Raw genomic sequence first — 24,148 nt, 5'->3', positions numbered from 1 at the left:
AGATTCGTCGTCATATTCAAGCGACGACTTTAGGAAATCACGGCAAGGAAAGAGGCCTTCGACGAATCAACCGACGCTTTTCTTCTGTGCCACCGTTCCACCCTAAGTCGTGGCGCACCTAAAGGGAAGTTGTCTGAGGAACTGCTACTTCATACCATAAGCAAGCCAAATCAAAGCAGGAAGATCAGTTCAACTGGAAGCATGGCAGAGTAGCACAAAATTACGGTGCCAAAGATCTGGTTTGACCGAAACAACACATGGAACCCGGTCATATTCTAGAACAGATTGGAGTTATCTATAACGTTTGGCTACCTGAGAAGCGGAATCTTGTAAGGTCCCGTGCGAACCAATTAAAAAAGCGGTAAGCGTCAGAACAACCAGTAACATCAGTACAACAGCAGTCTTCGAACTTCTGGAATCCTGCGGTCTAAGTGAGTCTATATCCCGAATAACCGAACAGTTTTTTCTGTAAAGATGTTATCACTACGACCTGTATTTTGATCAATTGTAGTATCGTCTAAGTAATTCCGCATCTCTTTCTTCTTGCAATATCGCTGCAACTTGCGCGAACTGTTTATTGTGCGTGCTTGAGAGTCGATGATTTCACCCCTTTCTTTTATACTTACTACAACCGACACTCTCTAGAACCGGGAAGTGCGGAGACTAATTGCAATTTGCCGTATTATATCATTACGCACCTCAGGCAAGTACCACACCACCGGCCCTGGTAAGATGTAGGTAAAATGTAGATTTCAGTAGGGCCTAATTCTACTAAGAATCGAACACACGACTGCTCGCTTGTCAAGGCAGACTCAGTAGCCTTGTGGTTACATGGCCTTTGATTAGAATACAATAGCCGCAACTAGTGTAAACCACATCGTGTTTCTTCCTCTGTGAATTTTTGCAACTTTAAAAAAGATTTAATGTTTACCGATAATGGAATAGGCAACCGGACCATGCTAACTTCTGTTATATCAAAAACAAGGAGCAAGGAAGAAACTGGTCACTGACAAATCGGAAGCAGCCAGCCATTGGAAACAATATTTCGGTGTGCTATTGAACGGTGAATAAGATGGAGCCATCGACAGAAACAGGATAATGATTGTGGACGATGAAAATCTTTTTTGGCGAATAACAGCACAGAAGATTGACTTTGCACCGCGATAAATTTTGAGGATTCAACAAATCACCTTATGTTCATAGACTTCAAGGCGGTGTACGATTCAGTTAATGATTTTCCAATGAAACTGATTAGGTGCCTATTTCGATGTCTGCACCGTCAAGTGTCAAGGACGTTGTGACCTTCGATGACCTGCATTGACTGTCGCATTTGTTTTCAACATAGCCTTGGAAAGTGATATTTGAAAGATAGTTGTGTAGAGATAACTTGCACGATCAAATCAAAATTGGGTGAAAAGTGAGAGTTAAACTAATTTGAGGGGTAGTTTTATGTCATACTCCCCAAAAAAATTGAGAAGTTTGACATAAAGTCTGATTAATAAACTCACTGGTAGTATTTTTGTTTGTTTGATTATAGTTACTTTAACAGCTTAGGTCATTCGTGACTTCTGCGGGGTTGGGATTTAAACCCGTGTCCTCGGCGTGAGAGGCGTGAATGCTAACCACTACACCGGGAGTGACCCCACTCACTGGTACTAGAATTGAGAAATGCTTGTGAAAAAAACTAAGATAATTCAGTCGCAAGGATAGTGGAGAGGTCAAACACGAGTTTGGAAATAATTCCCTTCTTCAGTGTACCAACATGCTCCCATATACTCGGGAATCCATAAAAAAAATAAAATTAGTTCAACTAACCTGCTAGCCGTAATGAGCTCTTGCAACTCAAAGCACTAAACATTGCATTCTATAGGTCCTATTACTTTTTGGAGCATAAATTACACTAAATATTGAGATTTCTGCCCAATTAAAATTCATCACTATATTTTTACTTTTTCACCGTCGATTTTTCATTAATTTTTTTCGGCCGTTCCATTTGTCACTTCACTGGCGAAACTTAACTTGAGGCACAGAAAACTTTAATTTACCACCCGACCAACTATTTAGTAAGATATTATAATGGTTTTGCCCAAACTGTTCACTTGAATTGATAGGAAAAATTTCACTTCGTTTTTGCAATTCCGAATTCGCGACCGTCGTTGTTGTACGTTGCTAAGGGAACGGACGTTTATATGGAGTGTTGTCAACGTAAACATTTGAGCATGAAATTGACCAATTATTTTTGCTATTAAACTGAAGGTCGTAAAGTGTCGATAATATACTTATAAAATTCACTGATAATAAAATTTACCGTAAACAACATTTTATGTGATAGAGTTATTGTTCAACAGCCAAAATAGATACGCGATTCTACGTTTCATAATTGTTCATAACAGATTATTACCTACTACTAGCAACTCTATTCTCAACAAAACGATAGTGGCAACAAGTTCAGAAATCAGTAAAAAAGCAACTGGACTCTGACGACCTTCACCTTAACGCAGCCAATTCTTAGAAGCATCCTCGAAAATGACATCATTTTTCATTTTTCTTGTCAACGCAATGGCCAGGTTAACTGCGCAGCATGTATGCGCAGTATGCGCAGAGAGAATGTCAAGGAATCAAGTAGTACCTGACATGATTCCAAATTTTATTCAACTCTTTAAAATCAAGGGAAAGGAAGAATGCGCGGACCTCCCGTACCAAACACTTCCCATATTGATTTATTAACAGTTGTTGGGATATAGTATTTGAAAAAAAAGATTGAATATACCAACCAACTATGAGGATAACACTTGAAACCACAGTTGCAAAATAAGAAGCCGAAAACCACACAACCTTGCACTGCCTAACTTGGCTATTCAATTAAAAGTTGCAGTATTTCCGGGTATGGCCACATGGAGGCGCTAGGTAGTGGCTTGGGATGGCCAGAGCTATGTTGGACGCTTCTTCCTAGCTGCCTTTACATTTCATAACCAAAAACGCTCGCCGATTTTCTCAAAGTAAAAATTGAGATTTGAGAACTCTAACTGAATTTTAACAGTTAAAGTTAGGTGCAGCAGTATTATAGTTATACCAAACAAATCTGCGTTGTGAATGTTGAGAAAAGCTGTGTTTCCTGTTAATATTTGATAATCTTGTGTAATATAAACATGACCCTCAAATTTTCATAGGATGGAAACTATCAAGCTGTCAGACAATTAAGTTCTGAGAATACTGTCCAGTCAGCAGTTATATGTTTCGATATTGAACAGAATTTACGCAAAAAAATCTTCTGTGTACAGCTGAATCGAATTATTTTGCCTTCTCTGAGCTCTTTACCCCTTGTATCAATCAAGATTTCAACCAGACATCATAAAGCGTCCGGGAGAGATGTTTTCACTTAATATAAATCCGCACGCTCGCATCCAATTTCTTCTGTAACGGTCCTGTTCGGAAATTCTTGACAACTTAATGAATCCGTTCCCATCGTCACCGATGATGCTTCGGTTTGGGGGAAATTTCCCAGCAAGAACTGATGCTTCGTATTTGAGCGAATGACATACGTGGCTGAGGGTGGTTCGCTACCAATTTCCATCAACGACACCAACAAAAGAAGTTATTGGGATTTTAATTTGCATTGTTTAAGCGTTTTAATAGTTCAAACTAGAATAAACTACAATTTATGCTACAATACACCAAAGATTCGGGTGATTTTCTCACAAAGACACACTATCTCGTTCGTTTAAATTCCTATATCTTAGAATGGTGAAACAACAACAGAAAAAAAAACTACAACCAGCTGGAAGAAATCCATTTTCAGGGCAAATCTGAGCTCTTCCTCAACGGAACCGAGCGATGCTAAATTAAAAGTCATAAATTTAGCGGCGCTATCCTCTGCCGCAGTGCTGTGTTCATATTCCTTACACCAACCGGTTTTGTTTTCCTTCTTTTCCTTTCTTTCTTTTCAGAGTTATTAAAATGTCACTGTGACATTTGCAAGGATCAGAATTACGTGTGCGAAACAGATGGACTGTGTTTCACCTCGTTGTCGCTGGAGCACGGCGTCTACAAGTACTCGTACAGGTATGTTAGCACCATTCATTATCGGTAGATAGCATCGTCATCGAGGAGCGCGAACTGGGAGTTTCCTGGCCTGATACACAACCAACCGGTACCTGGGTTCGGACTCTGGATGCCGACAGGTGTTCCGGACCGCGTATGCGTGGGTGGGGATTTCTCGTAGTTTTGTGCTCTTCTTATTTCGTTTCATCGCATTACTTTCGCTCTCATCTAGATGCATTGTTTGGCCGGTCGACAGTCGGAAGAATTCCGGCTTGCCGATACGGAGTGGTAGAATTCTGAGGGATTCTTTTCGGTGAGCTTTGAACGAATGAATCTGCAGTGCAGTGTTTGTGTGAGTGTGTGGGTGTGGGTGTGATTTGGATTGCATTTCGTAGTTTCTTCGATTCCCTTCAGGGCAGGCCAACGAACCATATCTCAACGGGGATAGGGACAATTTTAATTAAATTTCATAATTATGTTCAATGTGGGTGCTGAGTAGTGAGTTTAACGCTACGAGGGAAAAATAAGTTGGTTTTCTACTATTCCAACAACGTCTCTCGAGGGATCTTCATTAGAATCTCAATCGGATGTGTCTCTGATTCAGTACTAAACTGAGTGTACCAGGCTAAAGTAATGGTGGGACCACTTTTCCATCGATGAAGTTGTGCATTTCGATGGAATTTAATAAACAATAAAACTGGCATCGAACAGAAAAAAGGTGTTTCTTTTTTGTGTTTGAATAAACTTAGATTATTTTTCTTTACCTTACCGAATGGAGCTCTGCAACAGCACTGGAAAGGAAATGAGAACTAAAAGTTATGACATCATTTTTGTTTCGAGCACAGTTTTGTGTCCCTTCTTCATATTACCGGTCTGGAATCGATTCGGCATTACCGAAAACATTCTGTCGCGCTGTTGCTGTTGTGGCCCATCAGAGACAGTATGTGCGAGAGCTTTAACATTCATTTTTATTGCATCCCGCACGAGTGGTAAGCATCTAGGTTGAATTTCAGATAGCTCTACCCGTTTTTTTTCTCTCTCTGCTGGACTAAAGTTGCCGTTTGCGGCACTCGAAAGGAAACTTTTTCGAACGATCATATTTATCGTTGAATTTAACATTTCGTTTGAGCATTTTCTCGGGAATGGTTTCGGTGGAAACATTCACCACTGAAGGGAGCTGATTGAGGCATTCTGTATGCATTTTTCTAGTTTATCCAGAGATTTAATTTTTGCTATTTTCAGAACTTTTCATAGCATGGTTTGAACATTTGAGATTATTATTTTTTTAAATGTAATAAAGGGAAAAGAGGTTCGTCACTTGTCCCATTTAAATACTGCGCCGCAGTAGTTTCCCGTATCACAGATAGACAAATAAAAATTCACTAGTTCGTATCCCCCCTCAAAAGGTGTCTCCATCGGAAGGATTATCTGGGCCCGTTCACGTGGAACTGGTGCCGGAATCAGAGTGCAGATTTTCGCAGCGATCATTACTGCTGCTACGGGCCTGATCTCTGTAATCGATTGCTTCTGCCTCAGTTGTCTCTAGAGCAAGGTGCGATCTGCGTTATCTTTTCATTTTTGTTTCCTCACTTGTGTTGCTCCCTCCGTATAGATTAAGTTGAACGATCCTTTGTTAAAAGTTTGTTTTGAAGCCATTTTAACATTTTATCATTTTTTTAGATTTTGATTAAAAAACATTTGCGTTTCCGCACACTTGCTGATTCCACCACCACACCAGAATAAGGTGCTAACCAATTCCTTTTGTCTTGTTTTGTTTTCATTTTTCTTGAACTTTGAAATTAACCGAATGTTTTTTTTAATAACTTTTTTTTGCTTACTTTCTAACTCCATTCAGCCTCTTAAAACGACAGAGTTTTCTGCGATTAAACATCTAAGCTGTTGTGTTGTTTTCCCGCCGCCAACCAACAATTGAAATTATTTTTTAAACTTTCCAAATAGCAGAAATTGATCACTTCCTCTACCCAATGGAACCCCTCGAATTGAGTACTATTTCCGAGATCCACTCAGCCGTACTATACAGTGTTAAAACATGCACCACAATATAAGCGAAAAAAAATCATTATCAAAATTCAGTGACGAAAATTGTTTAAAAAATCTTTTCGATTTTCTCTCTCTCTTTTCTCTCTTTCCCCCTCACATTCGCCTCGTGCCTCGATCGTACACAGCTGTCAGCCGAAAAAGTACGAACTAGCCGATCGGCTCCCGTTGAGTTGTCTCACCTCGAAGGAAAAGCGAAATTCGTTCACGATCGAATGCTGCGCCACTGATTTCTGCAATCATAACAAACTGCTGCAGCTGCCCAAGCCAGGTACACAGAACAACAACAACAACAACAACATTAGTCCTTATTTTTCCGTTTATAGATTATTATTAAGAAGTTCGTTCCTTGCTTGCCAGCCACCCTTCTTTTGGCATGGAGCGCAAATCCTCACTCTTTTCTCATTCTGTTAAATAGTTGCTCCTTTACGATCCTCCCTTTCTTCCAACGGTTTTTGGGGTGGATGGCGGTCCGGTTGGGCCCACTGCTAGCAGCATTCTTTCCTTATTTTTTGTTTTCTTGCGCATCACATACTGTATCGGCATTCGTCATTATTTAATTGGTTTTAGTTTAATTATTGGCTAATCGAGGACTGCAGTCACTAATTCGGTATTGCAAGATGTATAATAGCATAGCATTTTTGTTTTCTTTTCTCACCCTCTATATTATGGTAGTTAACAGACGCCGCTTTTATGCATTCCGTTTCCTTTGACTGATCTGTTGTAGTATTTCTGCTGTTATGATTTCGTAGCATTAATTGGCAAGCAACCTCCATTGGAATGTTGGTGTAAATAATTTTATATTTAGGAAGCTAGCTCTTCTAAAGGTTGGTAATAACCGAGCTGTAAATAACGTTACTATCTTTCGACTTAAATATTTCTGTTTCTGGTTGTGGTTTTTCAGTTTGTAGATAATGCAAAATGTAATGGATAGGGTGTCAGATATTCCAAATTAGCATATCACAATAAATAGCTGACAATGGTCTTGCTTTGTTCAATTGTACACAATCGGGAGTAGATTCTAGACTCCTTGTTATTGCTTACGAATCGAGAACAATAATTTTTGAAGAGTGATTTTTTATCGCGTTGTAAGCTGAGCAATTCCACCAAGGTAAGTTTTAGCGGCATTCATTACAATTTTATCTCTTGCAAATTTAATTATAAAACAGGAAAATTATTTTTTGTAACATCCACGACATATCTATTTTGATTTTCGCCTTCATACTTCTTGCAGTTTGTGGTAAATACGAATAAACTTCATTGCGACGTCTTCAGAAATGACAAAACATACATACTGACGTATGATTACGTCAGAATAAGATTATGAATAAGTTGAGTATTGCTATTTCCTCGCAGTGAGCCTTGAAACGTTTAATGTGAATGTCATATTACATATTGAAATATTTCGGAAATATTTCACTACTTGCGGCTTTCAATTTCGATCAAATTTTGATTAGTAACAAACAATTTTGGTAAAAATCAGAAAAATAGATGATCATTAAGTTCGTATATCGTTATTGCCCAATTAGAAGAAATTTCCAGGTTAGGAACGATTTTAATCCCAGCCGATTATTACCGGATTCGCCGAATCATATTAGTATAGCCCTTTACCGCTATTTTTTCGGTTTTAAAAGTACAGAATTTCAAACCATATGAATATTTTCGTTGTAATTTTATCCTTCCTTGTCAGTGGATGGTATTAATATTCACCATTTGATAAATGATGGTGCGCCTCCATCACAAAAACAAAGTATGAGGTCGCACGGTACCTGAATCAAAATTGACCCAAATATACCTTGGCCGTACTCTCCGATTAGCATCAATCGATAAGAAATCGTTTCCCTTCCACACCACTCACTCGGGGAGCTCGGGCTTCAATTCATTTCAGGTTCACATCTTAATTCGAAACTGTTCCTCCGCAAAACACCATCAGAATTTGCGGAAGCATAAAGAATTTATTTAAGCCTAAATGAAATCGTTTTCTTTGCCCAAGCTCTTGCGAGCAAGGTGAGCCCAACCGGAAGCACGGGGCAAAAATACCCGGTAAAATTCCATTAAACCTACAGCAGTCTTGGCGGTGAGTTTCGCCGGCTAACGCACAGACACCGACCGACCAACCGACCGACATGGCCCGGCAATGGTTTGTGGTGTATCACCTTGTCAAGAAGCCCATTATCATCGAGCATCTAGGCAAGTGGGGCTTCTCGCTCGGGGACAGATTGTTGCCGCACATACACATACACACACACACCCATACACAGGCGTACACACATACACCAGACAAAAGGGGTTGTTAAGATTCAGCGATACTGCAATAAGGCAAACTGTCAGGATGCGCGGGAGTGCTTCCTTTATTAGGCAAACAGATCGTATTGCATGGATGCGGCATCGGAAGCACGAAGCGTAGATATCGGTTTTACGTCGTTCGCCGGCAAGCGGGTAGGGTTGTCGTATTTTCAGGTGCCACGCGAAGACTTTGGTTTTTGTTTAAAAACAGTAATTTGAACAGTGTTTATTTGGAACTGGACGTTAAAGATAACCATGCGTCTCCATATCCTTTGCATTCAATGGAGGCGGTCTGTTTGTTAGCGACCAGACAAAATTGGCAGACTCTATAAATTTGCAAGTTAATAATGATTACATTAGAAACAAAGTTTGTAGGTTGTAGACTCAAAAGGTCACTCATCGATTGTCTGTGAACAAGCAAAAAGTTGTGCGCTAAGTTGCTTTTAACGTGAAGTAGCGGGTGTTTCATAATATTAATATTGTTTCTCATAGAAAACATGTGTTATCTTAGAGTCTTTTATCTAAATTAATAAAACTTCAAGATGCCTTCCGAAAACATAAGACGAGGCTATTTTCAGCTCCAGATTCAACAAAGAAACCGCTGCTTAAGGGGGCAACCCTATCCAGCAGACCATCACAAAACAATTTAACCGAGGTAAACTGACGCCTTGTTTGTTGATTTAATTATGTCCTATTTAAAGTTCTAATCGGCACTGCCGTAAGATATGCTCAAGCTTTGGCTGCGATAAGAGATATCCACCGTAATGAATTGAATTACGATCTGTCCCATATAATTGTAACAGTTACCAATTACCTGAGAGTGTTCTAGTTTATCAGTTTTAAGCGAAAAGTGCAAGTAACCAATTATCCCTTCAACCTGCTGGCATTTCGAGGTGTCAATTGAGTTGCTCATTGCGAGCTCCAGACGACAAAACATTCCCGTTTCCTAGGAGTGCGGAAACCCGACGCTGAAGAAAAAAGTAACACTAACAATTGCCAGAAGCCATTCGCCGTTCGATGTTCAATGAAATTTGCTCTCTTTTTTCGGTTGAAGTGGAGGCACCTAGCTACCAGCTACATCACGGAACAGTGCTTCTTATTATGCCGAAAATATCTTTCCTTCCCGCAACTCCCTGTCCCACGGCCACGATCCACCTTCCAAGCAGTGCAGTGCATGAAGGAAAGTGTCACGCGCGCATATTTATGTGCGAAATATTGCGCCTGTCAGATTGCCTGCGCTTCAACGATTCCAGTGTCCTCCGGTGTTGATGTTGGCTGACTGGCTGGCTGGCTGGCTGGCTGATGGTAGAGATGCCGACGGAACAAGAAAGGAGTCAAATTTGATATCAAGCCAGCCCGCCATTCACCGGGTGCGAGTGAGTGTCGGAAGAGCTTCTCATAAAACCCATTATCATTCGCCTTGAGCAAGTGGTGGGACAGTTTGTTTATACGCTGCTGGTATGCGTCATTTGACGAAAGATATTGCGCTGTTAGCATGGAACCAGCCCCAACCCAGCCTGCCGATAGCAGTGAGGTACCATCGTCGAGTGTCTTCTCGCTGACTCTCGACTTTCGGCTACGGATTTGTAACCTGTGGAGTTGATTGATCATTGCCACTTTTACGCACATGTTGAACGTTTTAGTAAAATTTAAATTTAACCGAAAAATTATTATTAATTTTCTTACAAAATTTAGGAACACTCGAAAATTTTGTTCCAGGAAATCTTCTTGTGTGCCGCATAACAGGACAACAGACATTGCGTCGCGACATTTAACGTTTAGAATGAAGCAATTAATGAGTGCTAATGAGAAGGGTCTCACGACGACTGCCCTATAGTTGCCGGTGACAACTGACGTCGGCTGTACCCCGAACTTTTAGCAAACAAGACTTCGAAAAAAAAACTTGATTGTATTGAAAAGGCATTAAACAGTACTTAATTATGGAACCATTCAGCAGGAAATGGCGGCATGAATCCGACCAAAAGGAAGAGACATTTTTTAGGAACGATTTTAATCACTGCTGTAATGATTGATTTTATTTTAATAGCCCGCAATCCTTGTTCCCTTGTTTGATGACCATTTTCGTCGCGGTTCGTGTTGTTTAGGACCGATGCGGAACAAAGTTTTTGGACTACTGATAAATAGTCAATTTAATGGTCTACAAGATCATTAAAAGATTGAAGTTCCACAATGGAACCGATAAAAAATTCCATGGCCCAAACAGATATTTCCATTCAGAATAGTTAACATTTCATTCATCGATGATTTTTCGTTTTTAAGTTAAGGCTGAAATTCATATCTTGAAGCGAGCGAAGTGTCGCAGAACAAACATTTTGTTATGAAACAACATTTTCTTACCAATTCTGAAAAAATGTTATTTGGAAAACGCTTTCCACAGTACCTTTCTAACTTAATTTGAAAATGAAGAAAAAATTCGGCGCAAAGCTTAACCAAAGTCTGGTCCAACTAAAACTGAGATGCTTACTAAACAGGACGTAACAAATAAAATCATTTGGCATAACGCTGTTTGGTATAAAGCCATTTGGAATAACGGTTGTTAAGTATAATGTTCATTTGCCATAACGGCTTTTTGGTATAATTAATAAGCCAGCTTTCTAAAGAGCAAGTAGCTGACAATGTGGACCCAGAAGTCCACCGTTTTTCATTTAATCTGCCAGTATTTTGCGAATGGCACATTAATTGCGTGGTTCCAGTTTTACATCCCGTTATAAATTAAATTTTAAGTTTAGTTTCAAGTCTTCAGTTCCAATTTAAAGTCAAGTCCAATTCCAAATACAATTTCAATTCCTATTTTAAGTTAGTTTTCACGTCTTTAATTTCTTTAATTTCGAGTCCAACTTCAAGTACAATTTCAAGCCCGACTGCGTATTTAATTTTATATCCTTTCAAGTCCGATTTCAAACCAAGTTCCAAGGCAAATTTAAAACCAATTTAAATTGATTTCCAATTCAAGCCCAATTTAAAGTTACGTGATGGGGCAAAACTCCAAAAAGAAATCGGAAAATTAGCTTCTGCGTCTGTTGTTTGAAATTTTGTAAAAAAAATTTTTCTTGTAAGTCAATTTCTAATATTTTATTGATAACATGTTTTGTTCCTGAGTAATTCTTTTCCCGGTGGTCCTGGAGGAAAAAAACTGAAAAAATACGGGAGAAAAGAAGTGACAAAAACAGATGGGATATAACAAGAGAGAAAACGTGACAGAGAAAAAAAAGTGGCACGAAGAGAACTAAACGTGGGAAAGGAAAAAATGGGGAAATAAAAAAAAAAACGAGGTGTCTGCACAGAAAAAGTAGGAGAATGGAAGAGAAAAGAAGAAAAATGGCAGAAAAGAATGAAAAACGATTAAGAAAACAAGGAAAGCAAGAAAGAAAATGACACCAAACTGGACAGAAAAGGAGCAAAAACGAGATAGAAAAGAAGCCAAATAAAAGCAGAAAATACGGGAGCAGGAAAATTAAGAAACGCAAAATTAAAAAGGGGAAAATGAAGAGAAAATGTGCAAATGAAAGACAAATGGGATAAAACAGGAAAGAAAAATAGAACGTGATAGTAGGGGGGGCGGGGGGTTGGCAGGACATAATAAGAGGTACAATGGAACAGACGAAAATGAATAAATACGAAAGGAGTCAACGAGACAGAAAACAAAAAGTGAGACAAGAAAAAAAGAAAGACGTATCTGAAAAAATAGGTAAATACCCAATCAGGAGGACTTAGCAAAATTATTACAGATCTTGTTATTTTGTTATCAAATTTTCTAACGACAGTTGTTATTAATTTGATATATTTAATCATATTATAACAAACGTTGGTATAAATTAGCCTCCATAAGTGGTTAAAATATCAAAAATTATAACTAAACTGCCTCTAATTAAAACTTGATTCATAACAAACCATGTAATGATTTTATCTTAATTGTAACACATTGTGTTAAAGGTTAATTGTCAACATTTCAAGATATTCTAAAAATAACACAACTATTAAAGATATATTAGCAAGTATTAGTAACTGCGAAGTTACATATTTTGTTATAAAAGTAATTTGCAAGTAACATATTTTGTTATTAAAGCGAAATGTGTCATTCTTAGTGGTGGAATCTATATAGATCATTCATAACTCAATGTGCTACTTGTATATGAATCTGTTACAAACTTGAATTTGCTTCCTAATTAGTTTATTTTCAATTTGTAATATAATATGTTGAAAATATCAAAATGTGTTATAAAACAGATATAATCTTGTTATGGACTCCTGATCGGGTATGAAGTAAAAACACGAAAAACGGAACAGAACAGAGAAAACCAGAGGAAAATCAGTACTGAACACTGTGAAAAACGGGACAGGAAAAGAGGCAGCGGAAATAACGAGAAGAAAAACAGGCATAAACAAGAGAGCAACGGAGGGAAAACGAGACAAATAGAGGGAAGACGGGTAAGAAAAAGAGAGAAACCGGGACAACAAACGAGAGAATTATGGATTATGGTACAATGGAACAGACGAAAACGAATAAACAGGAAAAGAGTTAACGGGACAGAAAACAAAAAACGAGACCAGAAAAAAAGAAAAACGAGTCTAGAAATTAGAAGAAAAAAACGAAAAACGGAACAGAATAGAGAAAACAAGAGAAAAATCAGGACTGAAAATATGAAAAATAGGACAAGAAAAGAGACAGAGGAAACAGGGGGAAGAAAATAAGGCATAAAAAAAGGGAGCAACGGAGGGAAAATGAGACAAATAGAGGGAAGATGGGTCAGACCGGGACAACAAACGAGAGAAATCAAGAGGGAAAAAAGACTAGCAAGACAGAAAAAAGAAAACATATAGAAGAAACGAAGAAAACAGGAAAAAGAGGTCAAACAGAACATGAAAAGAGAAAGACAATAGAGAAAATGGCATGGGACAGAAAAAAAAGAAACGGACCGAAAAAAAGGTAGAACGGGAGAGAAAAAATCGAAAAAATTGGCGATTAAAAAGGAAAATCGATGGGGAAAGGGAAAAACGCCAGCCAAAAACAGAATAAAGGTGACAGAAAGGAGAAAACGGGGCATCTAAAAAAGAAAAGAAAAACGAAGCAGATGAAGACGAATATTTAAAAAAATATGTCCTATCAATCCTGATTTAAACGTCCAATTTCAAGTTCAAGTTCAAGTCTTAAACCAGATTTCATGTTTAATTTAAATCAATCCTAAACCAAATTTCATGTTTAATTTAAGTAAGGCCATTACAAATATTTTATAAAGTTTTTGTCCTTCCGGTGTTCGGCCACTGAAGGGGGGGGCGAAAAAAAAACAAAGTGAATTTTTTAATCGAGCAAAAAAAAACATGGATTTTAAGAATTCTTATTTAAGGTTTAAACGTAAAAACCGAATCTATTCTTGCTTATAATTTATACGTTATTATTTTCTATGCAAAAATATACGAAATAAGACAAAAACGAAGGAAAATTTTTTTGGATGATTTTCGGAAATTCCATTGTTCGAATTTCCATTTCTGTTTCGTGCTAGAAGTGTTAATTCAACTCGGAGACTCATGTTTCGAGTTTTTCAGACTGTAGAGCCCACAGACAATTGATTTTATAAAAAGAATTTGCCCGATTTTTCAAGCCAATTTCCAAGGGGGGGGGGGGGGGGTGACAAAAACTTTAAATATGATTTGCAATGGCCTAATTTAAAATTTTAAGTTCGATTTTAAGTCAAATTGAAAAAACTCTGATTTCAAGTCCAATTTCTTGTAGAATTTGAATTTCATTTTCAAGCCTAATTTCAAACGTAATTCCAATTCTATTTTTAAACCAATTTGAAATCAATCAAATTAATTTCAAATTTAATTGAATTGAGTCCAATTTTAAACAAAAATGTTAAACTCTCTTTTAATTCCGATATTACCCCAAGTAACAATGTTAGTTTTATTACACACTTATGATGGTTCTGGTGACCTATTTATTTATTTATTTACTTTTTTAATGGGAAATTTCGGTGACCTAAATCGGTCATAAAAACCGCAACAACACCCAAATTACTACTTGGGATGCCTAATTCCAAGTAAAACTTTCCGTTAAAATTATTCCAATTTTAAGTTCAATTTACGTTAGGGTGCGCTAGTGCTTATATATTGCTAGAACTAAGGAAAATTAACTCGAAGTGGGTAAAAACCTAGTGAAACGAATTAACAGAGGGGATTGATGCGGAGGGCGATTCGGAAGGCGTGTAACCGACAAACACTTGCGGCCTGCTCTGTCTCGTCCTGAATCATCTAGACAAGCAACCATTTGGTTATAAAATGCTATTTGAGGAATTATGCCAAATGGCCGTCATACCAAATGGTCCCTTATGACTTTATGCCAAATGACTTTATGCCAAATGGGCAGTTTAAAATATGGCGAAAAGATTGCAAAAAAAAAACAAAATGTGAATCTGCAGTAAATATAAAATAACAATCATTTGCTTTAAGCATCATTAAATTGTATTAAATCAAAATTGTACCGTATCAAAATTGAATAAAAGTGAAATGAAATTGAGCCAAGGTTTATTACAAAATATATTGTTATAATACTGTTACAGAATGTTTGCTCTATTTTGATGCTTTTGAGGCATAGATCAAAAAGTGACTAATATTGCAGTTTCCAGAAATACAAAGAAATCAATTGAATAGTGTGAACGGTCTCATTTGGTTATTTTCTGATGCAATCAAAATCCCTCCGTAAAGTGCAAGGGTTTGATATTCATTAACATAAAAAAAGGTAAATGGAATTCATGGAATACATTTCAATTCAATCTTAATTTCGAGCTCATTTGAGTTAGTGCAAAATTGTGTTTAAAGCAGAAGTTGATTCTTAGCCTTCCGCCCCTCGACTTTACCGTTGTTTGCCCGTTTAAGGAATATCTTTTTCCTTTCCAAGCCAAAAGACGCCGGAGAAGACGTTTCGTTTCTTCGGATTCAGCTTCCCGCTCAAGTTTGGCGTAAACATTTTAGTGCTGTTTTAATATTTTATCTCAGTTTTTACGGCGGTTGCTCTTTCTGTCCGTTATTATTCTGATTCAAAAATAGCTGCTTTTCCGAACCCGAGCGCCCGAGAACCCGAGAAGTGACGGGAAACTATACCCACGGGAACGGCAAAACCTTGTCAGGCAGGTAGGCAGGAGCAGAAGCAAAGCATTACATTGCTAGGGCTAGTTTTCATGCTAACTGGCTGGCCGGATCGAAACGGTTCTCCTCTGTGAGTGGCATCCTTCAGACGAGGGCACATCGCAGGTATTCAACCGAAACTTTGTTTTAAATTTTTACATCTAAACACAATTGAAACTAGCTACTTTTTCAGCTTAAGAAATTTGCGAAATAAAAACTGGGGAATTGATTTCAACTGGTTAATCGTCTAATAACGAACTGAAAACGTCACAAAAAAAAACATTCGAATCAATATTCTAATTACGTTTCTCGGTTGCTTCCTAAGAAAATAATTGAAGTTAGTTAATGTTAAACGCTGCTTTGTCTGGGACCCGAGCTGTGCCACTGGCCACTGAGTGCCAGGCCAGCAAACATTCATTTCCCATTTTAAAGCTTTTTTCCCACTATCAAGGAGATTTGCACACGCCTGATACACTCTGACCGGGCGCAAACAAAGGAAAACTTTTCCTGATGACTTTGGCTAAACGACGAAACTAGTTCTCCGAAATTGGTAGCTGCTTAAATGGTGCTCGGTGGGATTCTTGAGCACGAAGAACAGCAGAAAAAATGGAAAAAAAATAAATACAAACAGCAAAGGTTATGGTGCTAGAGAGTTGAGAATGGCAAATGAAGTTGACAACGTCGAACCAGCGACGATTACGGAAATTGACTGTCTGATGCGAGCGATATCTCACCGATCTGCACCGGCATTTTGGGGAGGGGCGGAATAAAATTCTCCATTTTCTGCTTCTATTTAAGCTTAAATTTCTTTAATTGTAACCTTCTGTTGCTAGTTAGTGCTCTTTTTGCCCTCGAGAATTCTCGAATTGACGCGAAGTGTTTCAATTTTCTTTGTACCGGTACCTTCCGCGCGTTCGTTGAACTTTATGACGCTGGCAATGGGATGTGATCTGAATTTGCTATCAAATCCGTAGTAATCGTTGATTGAATTAATCTTCCACGTCGTGTCTCTCGCGCCACTTCCAGATGAAAGTTTGTGTATCGGGGCGCTAGCACGTGCCGGTTTTGAAGGTTTTTCGGTGCTAATTGGCATTGTATTAACTGAAATCGAGCGGAGAAGGCACTCTTTCAGTTAATACAATCCTTTGACTGTCTTAACAGTTCCATGAATTACAATTGTGAATGTCGTTATTAGATCTCGATGTTCAAAAAGAAAATCCAAAACGGCAACGATAATGAAGACCGACAGGCTTACAGCGCTTCTCTGCTATTGGCAGCAGTTATCTCAAGCTGAAACAGTTAGAAGCAAAATGCTGAATTGGATACACCTTGGCATTATCTCATTAAACATTCTGACTGCACGGGAAATAAAGGATCCGCGCCAGCGATGGGTGGTACCGGAGTGAACACCTTTGCGTCAGCATAGAGGAAAAAGAAAGGAAAAGCTCGCTACACGCAGCGGCGACGGGGTGGCTCTTTGTTAGGAATTCCTGTTGGCAAAAAGCGCTCGAACAAAAAAGGTTCCCGGTGTCGGTGAGCGTTGGTGATGGTGGCTTTTCCTGTCCAATGTTTGCCCGGTTCGTTTGCCCTTGATTGGTGGTGGCGTGAAACAAAAAAAAAACAGACAAAGTAGATCAACAGTTTTGTTGCTGTCGTCTGCGTAGATACGAAAAAGGGCGGTCAATCTTCATGTAGTTGCAAACAAGTGCTGCCCGGTTTGCCCGGCCCGGTACTGAATGAAGTATTAACACGCGCGGTTTATGTTTTTTTTCTCTTCTGGGTGCTGAACGGTGTCAGGACTTCAGAACGGGGAGGTTTTTATCGGCTTTCGCTCTGATTGGCTGGGCCCATTGCAGACGACGCTTGAGGCGCAAAGATTCGCTAGAAATGTGAGATTATTTATAATTAATTGGATGGTTTACAATGCAAAACAACTGCTCGGTATCTTGGTGGGATAAGCGTGCTTCTTGGTGTACGTTTTTCTTCGTTCAATTAGCCGCTAATGAGGTATCTTTGCCGCAGCGGAAAGTGTTTATTCCATTATTATTATTATTATTGGAGCACTTGACACAAATGAAATACGCTTCGATCGTAATTACCAATTACGATTTTTTTTGCGCGTGGGAATTGGAAAATAAGGATAAAGCAATTGCTCTAATTGCTCAATTAGTACAGTTCACCAGAACTTTTCTATCTTAAACTTTCACCTTATTTTTCAGTCATTATGTAGTGAATAGTTCCATGTTGCTGTTTCTTACCACTTTATCCGATCTACCGAGCCATTTCCTTTTTTCTCACTGAAAACACTTCCTTTTAGCATTTTAAGGCTATCTGCTCAAGTGAAATTTAAAAAATTACCCGAAGAATAATATCACAGTACAATACCTATATACAACTGAACTTTAGCAAATGGCAAACTGTTTTATTGAAAACACGTGTTTTTGACAGATACAAAAAACATACGATCCCAGTAGCCAATGGAAAACGCACCGAGGCACATTAGTTATGTATATATTGATGTCACCGTAAACATCTGATTACTGTTTCGTAAAAAAAATGTGTCTAACACTGGTGAACGCTTTACAAGCAACCCGCCACCCATATTGATGGCGTTGCCGGCCTTATCGTTCCGGGCGGCGCGGGTCTGGCGATGTCAGGTCATTCGATTGCGAAATGAATGCTCTGTTTCTTCGCCGCCGAAATAGATGTTTAGGCTATTACAAGCCATAAACTAAAAGGATTCGAATTGTACCCTTTTTCTCGTCGAGCTTTATGCTGATATTTATGCTTTATAGGGTTAGTTATGTTTGGGTTGTTCCTCTACTTCAGAGTAGCGAAGGAGAAACCGAAACACGAAATTGTCTGCTACGACCCGCGGCCCGCTCGATGCCTTGGGCCGTCGTGGGTATCTCACAAATAGTAAAATGGATATAAGTGCCCGTAAATACTCGAAGGATTCGGTTCGCTAGTGTTTCACCAGCACAAAAAAAATTACAGTAAGATTTTGTCGGCGTAGCTATTTCAATATCTCACTTTATTTTCCTGCATTTCCATTTAAATCGTTAACAAGATCGTCTTCCATCGTTAGATGTGTTGAATCAGAATTTTAACATTTTACATTCATTAGAAAACGCAAAAGATGTCAAATTAAACTTATTTCTATGGTTCCAAATTTCGAACGTGGAAATCCCCCTTAATCTCATTGGAAAATTTCTTCAGCAGTCCGGAGGACTGCAGCATTAGGTTCAGTAATTTATACCTCCGTAGCTGAGACAGTTTGGAAACATTAGCATTTCACACAAAATTTATACCACCTCTTGGGAATCGACTTTCTTGAAAGAACAGAAACATACAATAGTCAATAAGAAGAAAACAGTCCTACAATTGATTTCGCTACCTTCGCGAACTGTTAAGTACGAGCCACGAAGCCATCCATTGATGACAATGGCGACGGTAATTCCGATGAGGATAATGATAAAAATCAATAACGGCCGGAGTGGTAAATTATTCCACCTTCGAAGCGGACAAATCGAATGTTTGCCGTCGTGCGATAGCGACGGCGCGGGGCGTTGTGATCAAGGAAGACACTCGCGCCGCAAATAAATGTAAATGGAAGGTAAAATAAATTTTTATTAACATTTTATTGCGATCTGTTGCAATGTTTCCATACAGTTATGAAAGCAATTGTAATGTTTCCACAGTGATATTTCCAGTAGATTTCAATTGCTTTGGCTGCAACTTGATAATTTTAAGCCACATTCCATTGAATCACTACTATGTATAAGTTGAGCCGAAACCAATCAACTAGCCGGTTCGATTTCAAAATCAAATCATGATATTATGTATTCATTGTTTTTTTGCTGGCTTTTGTTTGAGCAACTCGCTAGCTAGCTGGTTTGCATTATTGGTGGTAGACAGTGTCTCGGAAAGCTCTTCTAAGCGACATATCCAGTCGCTGTTCGTTGTGTTGTTAGCAATAAAAGTGCCTGCCCCAAATTTGTTACCGCCACACCCGACCGATAATAACTGATGTCAAGCCGATCTGATCCACATTAGGCTCGAAGGCACACCCCAAAATTGTTAGTTAAGCGGCTGAATTAGGATGAAAACTATGCAAACTTAATATTAATCTTCATCATTTATCTCCGCTGGTTGAGTCACACTTCTCAAAGGAAACTGTTTTGTTGACTGTCGCTTCCTTTTCGAATGGATTTTTCATCAGCGTGCCAGTTATTTTTTGCCGGTTTCTAGTTGACAAAACAGGCACGTCAAGCGAAAAAAAGCTCCAACCCAAGGAAAAAAAGGTCTTCTGCTTTAAAGTATTATCAATTTTAGCCGAAATATTCTACATGATGAATTCCGGTTACAAAACACTCATATTTCTTTGACGGTGTTTACCGCCGGAACTTTTTGCCTCTTTCGGGAATAGAAAAATGACTTTCCATCTGAATACATAATACGATCATACATCATCGTTTACACTTTTCATAATCATAAATTATCACCTTGCCACCTTCTTAACATAGACTGTTGTTGTTAGGCATGCGAATGAGCATGAGCAGCTGCATGACAGATGCCTCTGGATGGGACCTTGAGAGTCATGTCAAATGGCACGGAAAATCGGTTAACAAATTTGCTAGTTTTCTTCAACCTACACCTCCTTATAATGTACTGTATGATCCATTCGACAAAAAGCTAATTCCTTTACGGAAGACACAAAGCTAGAACTAGCTATTATCGGTGCAGAGATACTTTGCAGAAAACGTTTGTCACAATGACGTATTTTTTGATGGAAATTATTAAAATATAACGCTTGTTTAATTTATTAAAACATGGTAATAACACAGCGTGAATGGAAAATACAGAAACGAATAAAAAACGAACAAAAACTGGGGAGAAAGAAAACTGCAAATGGCAAGAGTAATAGGTAGAAATACGATAAAACGAAAACAGGTAGATTTATAGAAAGAAAAATCAAACAGAAAGACAGCGAGATTGAGGTACGTCATGGTTCCAATCTCGCTAAAAACATGTGAGTGAACTAAAAGGAAATAAAAATAGGAAAGTAGAAACGTAAAATCACTGAGAATATATGATAGAGGAAAATAGAAAGGAGTGAAATAAAACTATAATGGACATAAATTAAAGTAATGAGTGTGAAAGGTTTATCTAAAAAGGTAGCAAACAAATTGGCAGAATGAATAGAATAGAAAATTCATATGTTAAAAAAAATAAAGAGCAGGAAAAAGAGTATTTGGCCTTTTAGAAAAAAAATCGAGAGCTTAATTATTGATAAGATTAGTAAAGGGTAAAAGAGAAACAGTAGAGAGAGACATGATCCGAAGCAAAAACGCAAGAGAGACAGACAGAAAGAGACAGATTGTGTGTGTGTGTGTGGGGGGGGGGAATGGGAAAAAGACAATAGGTAAAGATTGAGTGAAATGAAAAATATTTTACAGAGTGAAATGAAATAAAATTGAATTCAAACTAAAACTGAAAAATGAAATGAAGAAAACTAGGATGTAAGAGAGAAAACTACAAAGAAAACAAGGTGTAAAACCACTGATAAAGAGAAAAATAGTAGAAGAGTGATAGAGTCAAGGTAACAGAGAAAGAAAAATAAAACAACGAAACGAGAAAGGAACAAAAGAAGAGAAATCAATCAAAGAACATAGAAACTAGCAATAGAAAATAGACAAAAGTATAAACAGTCATAAAAGATTAAACATATAACAAGAAGCAAAGATAAAAATGGGACATAAAAGATGAATAACAAAACGGGGAATGCTAAGGAATACAGTAATTTTCCGATTTTGTCAGCCCCATGTTGAATTTTGGGATTTTTTTTCCGAATTTTTTTTTCAAGAGTCAAGACTCAAAACCTTGCAATATCAAGGACTTCTACTAAAAATTAAATTTTAACCCTCAACTGATCAACCGAAAGCTCAACATAACTTGTTGTATGACTTTTGCGAGTTTTACAAAGTTGTACAAATAGTGAAAATACACAACACTGCTGAATATAGTATACCTCTATCTTTACTTGCTTGGGAATTGTAGAACTTTTAAACTAAAAATCCCCTAGTTTTGTCACCGAATTGCGCGCAAAAAAGGTATCATTTTATTCAAAAACTCTTTCTAGGGTATCAGAATAGTTTCATGCAGACTGAAAAGTTTTATAAATCATGTTTAAAAATACAAAAGTTGAACAAAATTTATAGGCTGATAAAATCTCGGGTTGACAAAATCGGGAGCTGACAAAATCGGAACATTACTGTACTAATACGTTAAACATTGAAAATAGAAAAGAATAGAAAGAGATTAAAGCCAAATATTAAAAAATTAATATGAAAGCCAAGAAAAGAATGACGAAAAGGCAGAAGAATAATAAAAGTAAAAATTAAAAGTTCCAGAAAGTCATAAGGTAAAGGAAAAGATAAACTTAGAGAAAGAAACCAAGAGAGAAGAAAATTAAGGAAAAACGATGGATATAAGTTAGAAAAAATCAGATGAAGTAAGAATAATTAAAAGCTATAAAGAAAACAGCAAGGAAAAGACAAATTCAAAACGAAAATAAAAATGTGATGAAAAAAAATACAAAAAGAAAAGAAAGAGGAACAGAAAAAAGGAAAACAGAAACGAAAACGCAAAAGCAAAGGCAACGGCAAAGGCAAAGGCAAAGGCAAAGGCAAAGGCAAAGGCAAAGGCAAAGGCAAAGGCAAAGGCAAAGGCAAAGGCAAAGGTAAAGGCAACGGCAAAGGCAAAGGTAAAGGCAAAGGCAAAGGCAAAGGCAAAGGCAAAGGCAAAGGCAAAGGCAAAGGCAAAGGCAAAGGCAAAGGCAAAGGCAAAGGCAAAGGCAAAGGCAAAGGCAAAGGCAAAGGCAAAGGCAAAGGCAAAGGCAAAGGCAAAGGCAAAGGCAAAGGCAAAGGCAAAGGCAAAGGCAAAGGCAAAGGCAAAGGCAAAGGCAAAGGCAAAGGCAAAGGCAAAGGCAAAGGCAAAGGCAAAGGCAAAGGCAAAGGCAAAGGCAAAGGCAAAGGCAAAGGCAAAGGCAAAGGCAAAGGCAAAGGCAAAGGCAAAGGCAGAGGCAAAAGGAAACGGAAAAAGAAAATGATTAGGTAAAGGAAAAGGAAAAGGAAAAAGAAAAGGAAAAGGAAAAGGAAAAGGAAAAGGAAAAGGAAAAGGAAAAAGAAAAGGAAAAGGAAAAGGAAAAGGAAAAGGAAAAGGAAAAGGAAAAGGAAAACGAAAGGTACCAGAAGCGGATACGATTATGAATAACAAAACGAAAATGAAAATAAAAGAAAAGACCGATAACGAAAATGAAAAAGGAAAGGAAATAGAAAATGATAAATACATATACAGAAGGAAACAAATTGTTTCGCAACAAGGAGAAACATTTAGAAAGAGAAAATTAAGGCAAAAACAGGAAAGACGATGAAAATTTAAAAAAGAACCTATAAATTTCCAATCAGAACCGCTAGAATGAATACTATTAGACCATCCATTGAAGCGGTTCAGTGAGCTGGAACATAAATTGTTTAATATGTGTTTTAAAATAATGAAATTTAAATGCTTTTCACAGATGTCGCTACAGATATTTAGCGAAAGACTTCCCTACTAGAACAGTTGTTACAAAGTAGCTGTGGTAACCGAATCATGAATAATTTCAGTCGTAATCCGGTTGCTTCAACTAAACGGACCTAAAGTGTGCTACTTGAATTTCTATTTAAATACACACATTGCATTGCAAGAGATTCAAAAAACAATAAAAACATCTCAAAATTATAAAATTTTCACTACCATTCAAGGATAAGAATATAGTGCTAAAAAAAAAAAAATTTTACGCTTTAAAATGCATTCCTAATTTATATTAAAATAGCTGCATGATATTTTTTATAATTTCAAAGAACAATATTTATTTTTCGGTGCTCAGGCTCTAAATTATGAATTTTAGAACTATATTTTTTAAGTTTCGTTTGCTTTTTCTTTTGACAATTCGTTACATTATAATATCCGTGGATTGAGAAAATATGCTTAGCATTTTAAGACAAAAATAAAAGTTTATCTAATTTTAATTGTATTAGCTCGAATCATACTCGACTCGACTCGATTTATAACATATTGGTATTTCAGCCAAAGTCTGTATTCTCAAAACTAAATTACAGCCATAAAAAACTGTTCATTGATTTAATTTTTGAAATTTTGTATTTATATTTTTAGAGGTTAAGGTCTTCCATTAACTAGAATCTTTGCCCGAGCTTGTCAATCCAACTTAAGCCTTTAAAAGCAAAAAAAGAAACAACACCCCTTCAGCGATAGCTCCATTTTCAGCTATTTTTTCCGCGAAGTCTTAAATATTTATATATCTGGAAATTATGCACGCGATTCGGACACTCATTCGCCGGTTGGCGCGACTTCGTTCGTTTTTTCTCTGTTCGATAAACTTGCTGCTTCCTCTTCTCCTCTGCTCCGCTTCTGCCTATTGCCAGCTATGTAGATTGTGATATGCTATTTAGCCAGACCCGCTAGGCCAGCTGCGTGGCTGTTTGTTAGTAAGTTAGTTTTACTGAAAGCCAGCCATAGTCTTTCTCATGTTGCTCCAGTCGCTTGGCATTAGAGGCTA

General features: G+C 37.8%; 1 protein-coding gene across 1 annotated transcript in view; it reads left to right on the top strand.

Moving 5' to 3' along the window:
- LOC128743706 (TGF-beta receptor type-1) overlaps positions 1-24,148 on the top strand; it is an 81,063-nt gene that overhangs the window by 32,784 nt on the left and 24,131 nt on the right. Inside the window, exon 3 of the mRNA XM_053840332.1 lies at positions 3,948-4,062. Coding sequence (XP_053696307.1) covers positions 3,948-4,062 — 115 coding nt within the window. The remainder of the gene's footprint in view (positions 1-3,947; positions 4,063-24,148) is intronic.

Source organism: Sabethes cyaneus, chromosome 3, assembly GCF_943734655.1.
Source record: "Sabethes cyaneus chromosome 3, idSabCyanKW18_F2, whole genome shotgun sequence".
Classification (NCBI taxonomy): domain Eukaryota; kingdom Metazoa; phylum Arthropoda; class Insecta; order Diptera; family Culicidae; genus Sabethes; species Sabethes cyaneus.
The sequence above is the reverse complement of the archived record's forward strand: the minus strand, read 5'-3'. Positions and strand labels throughout refer to the sequence as shown.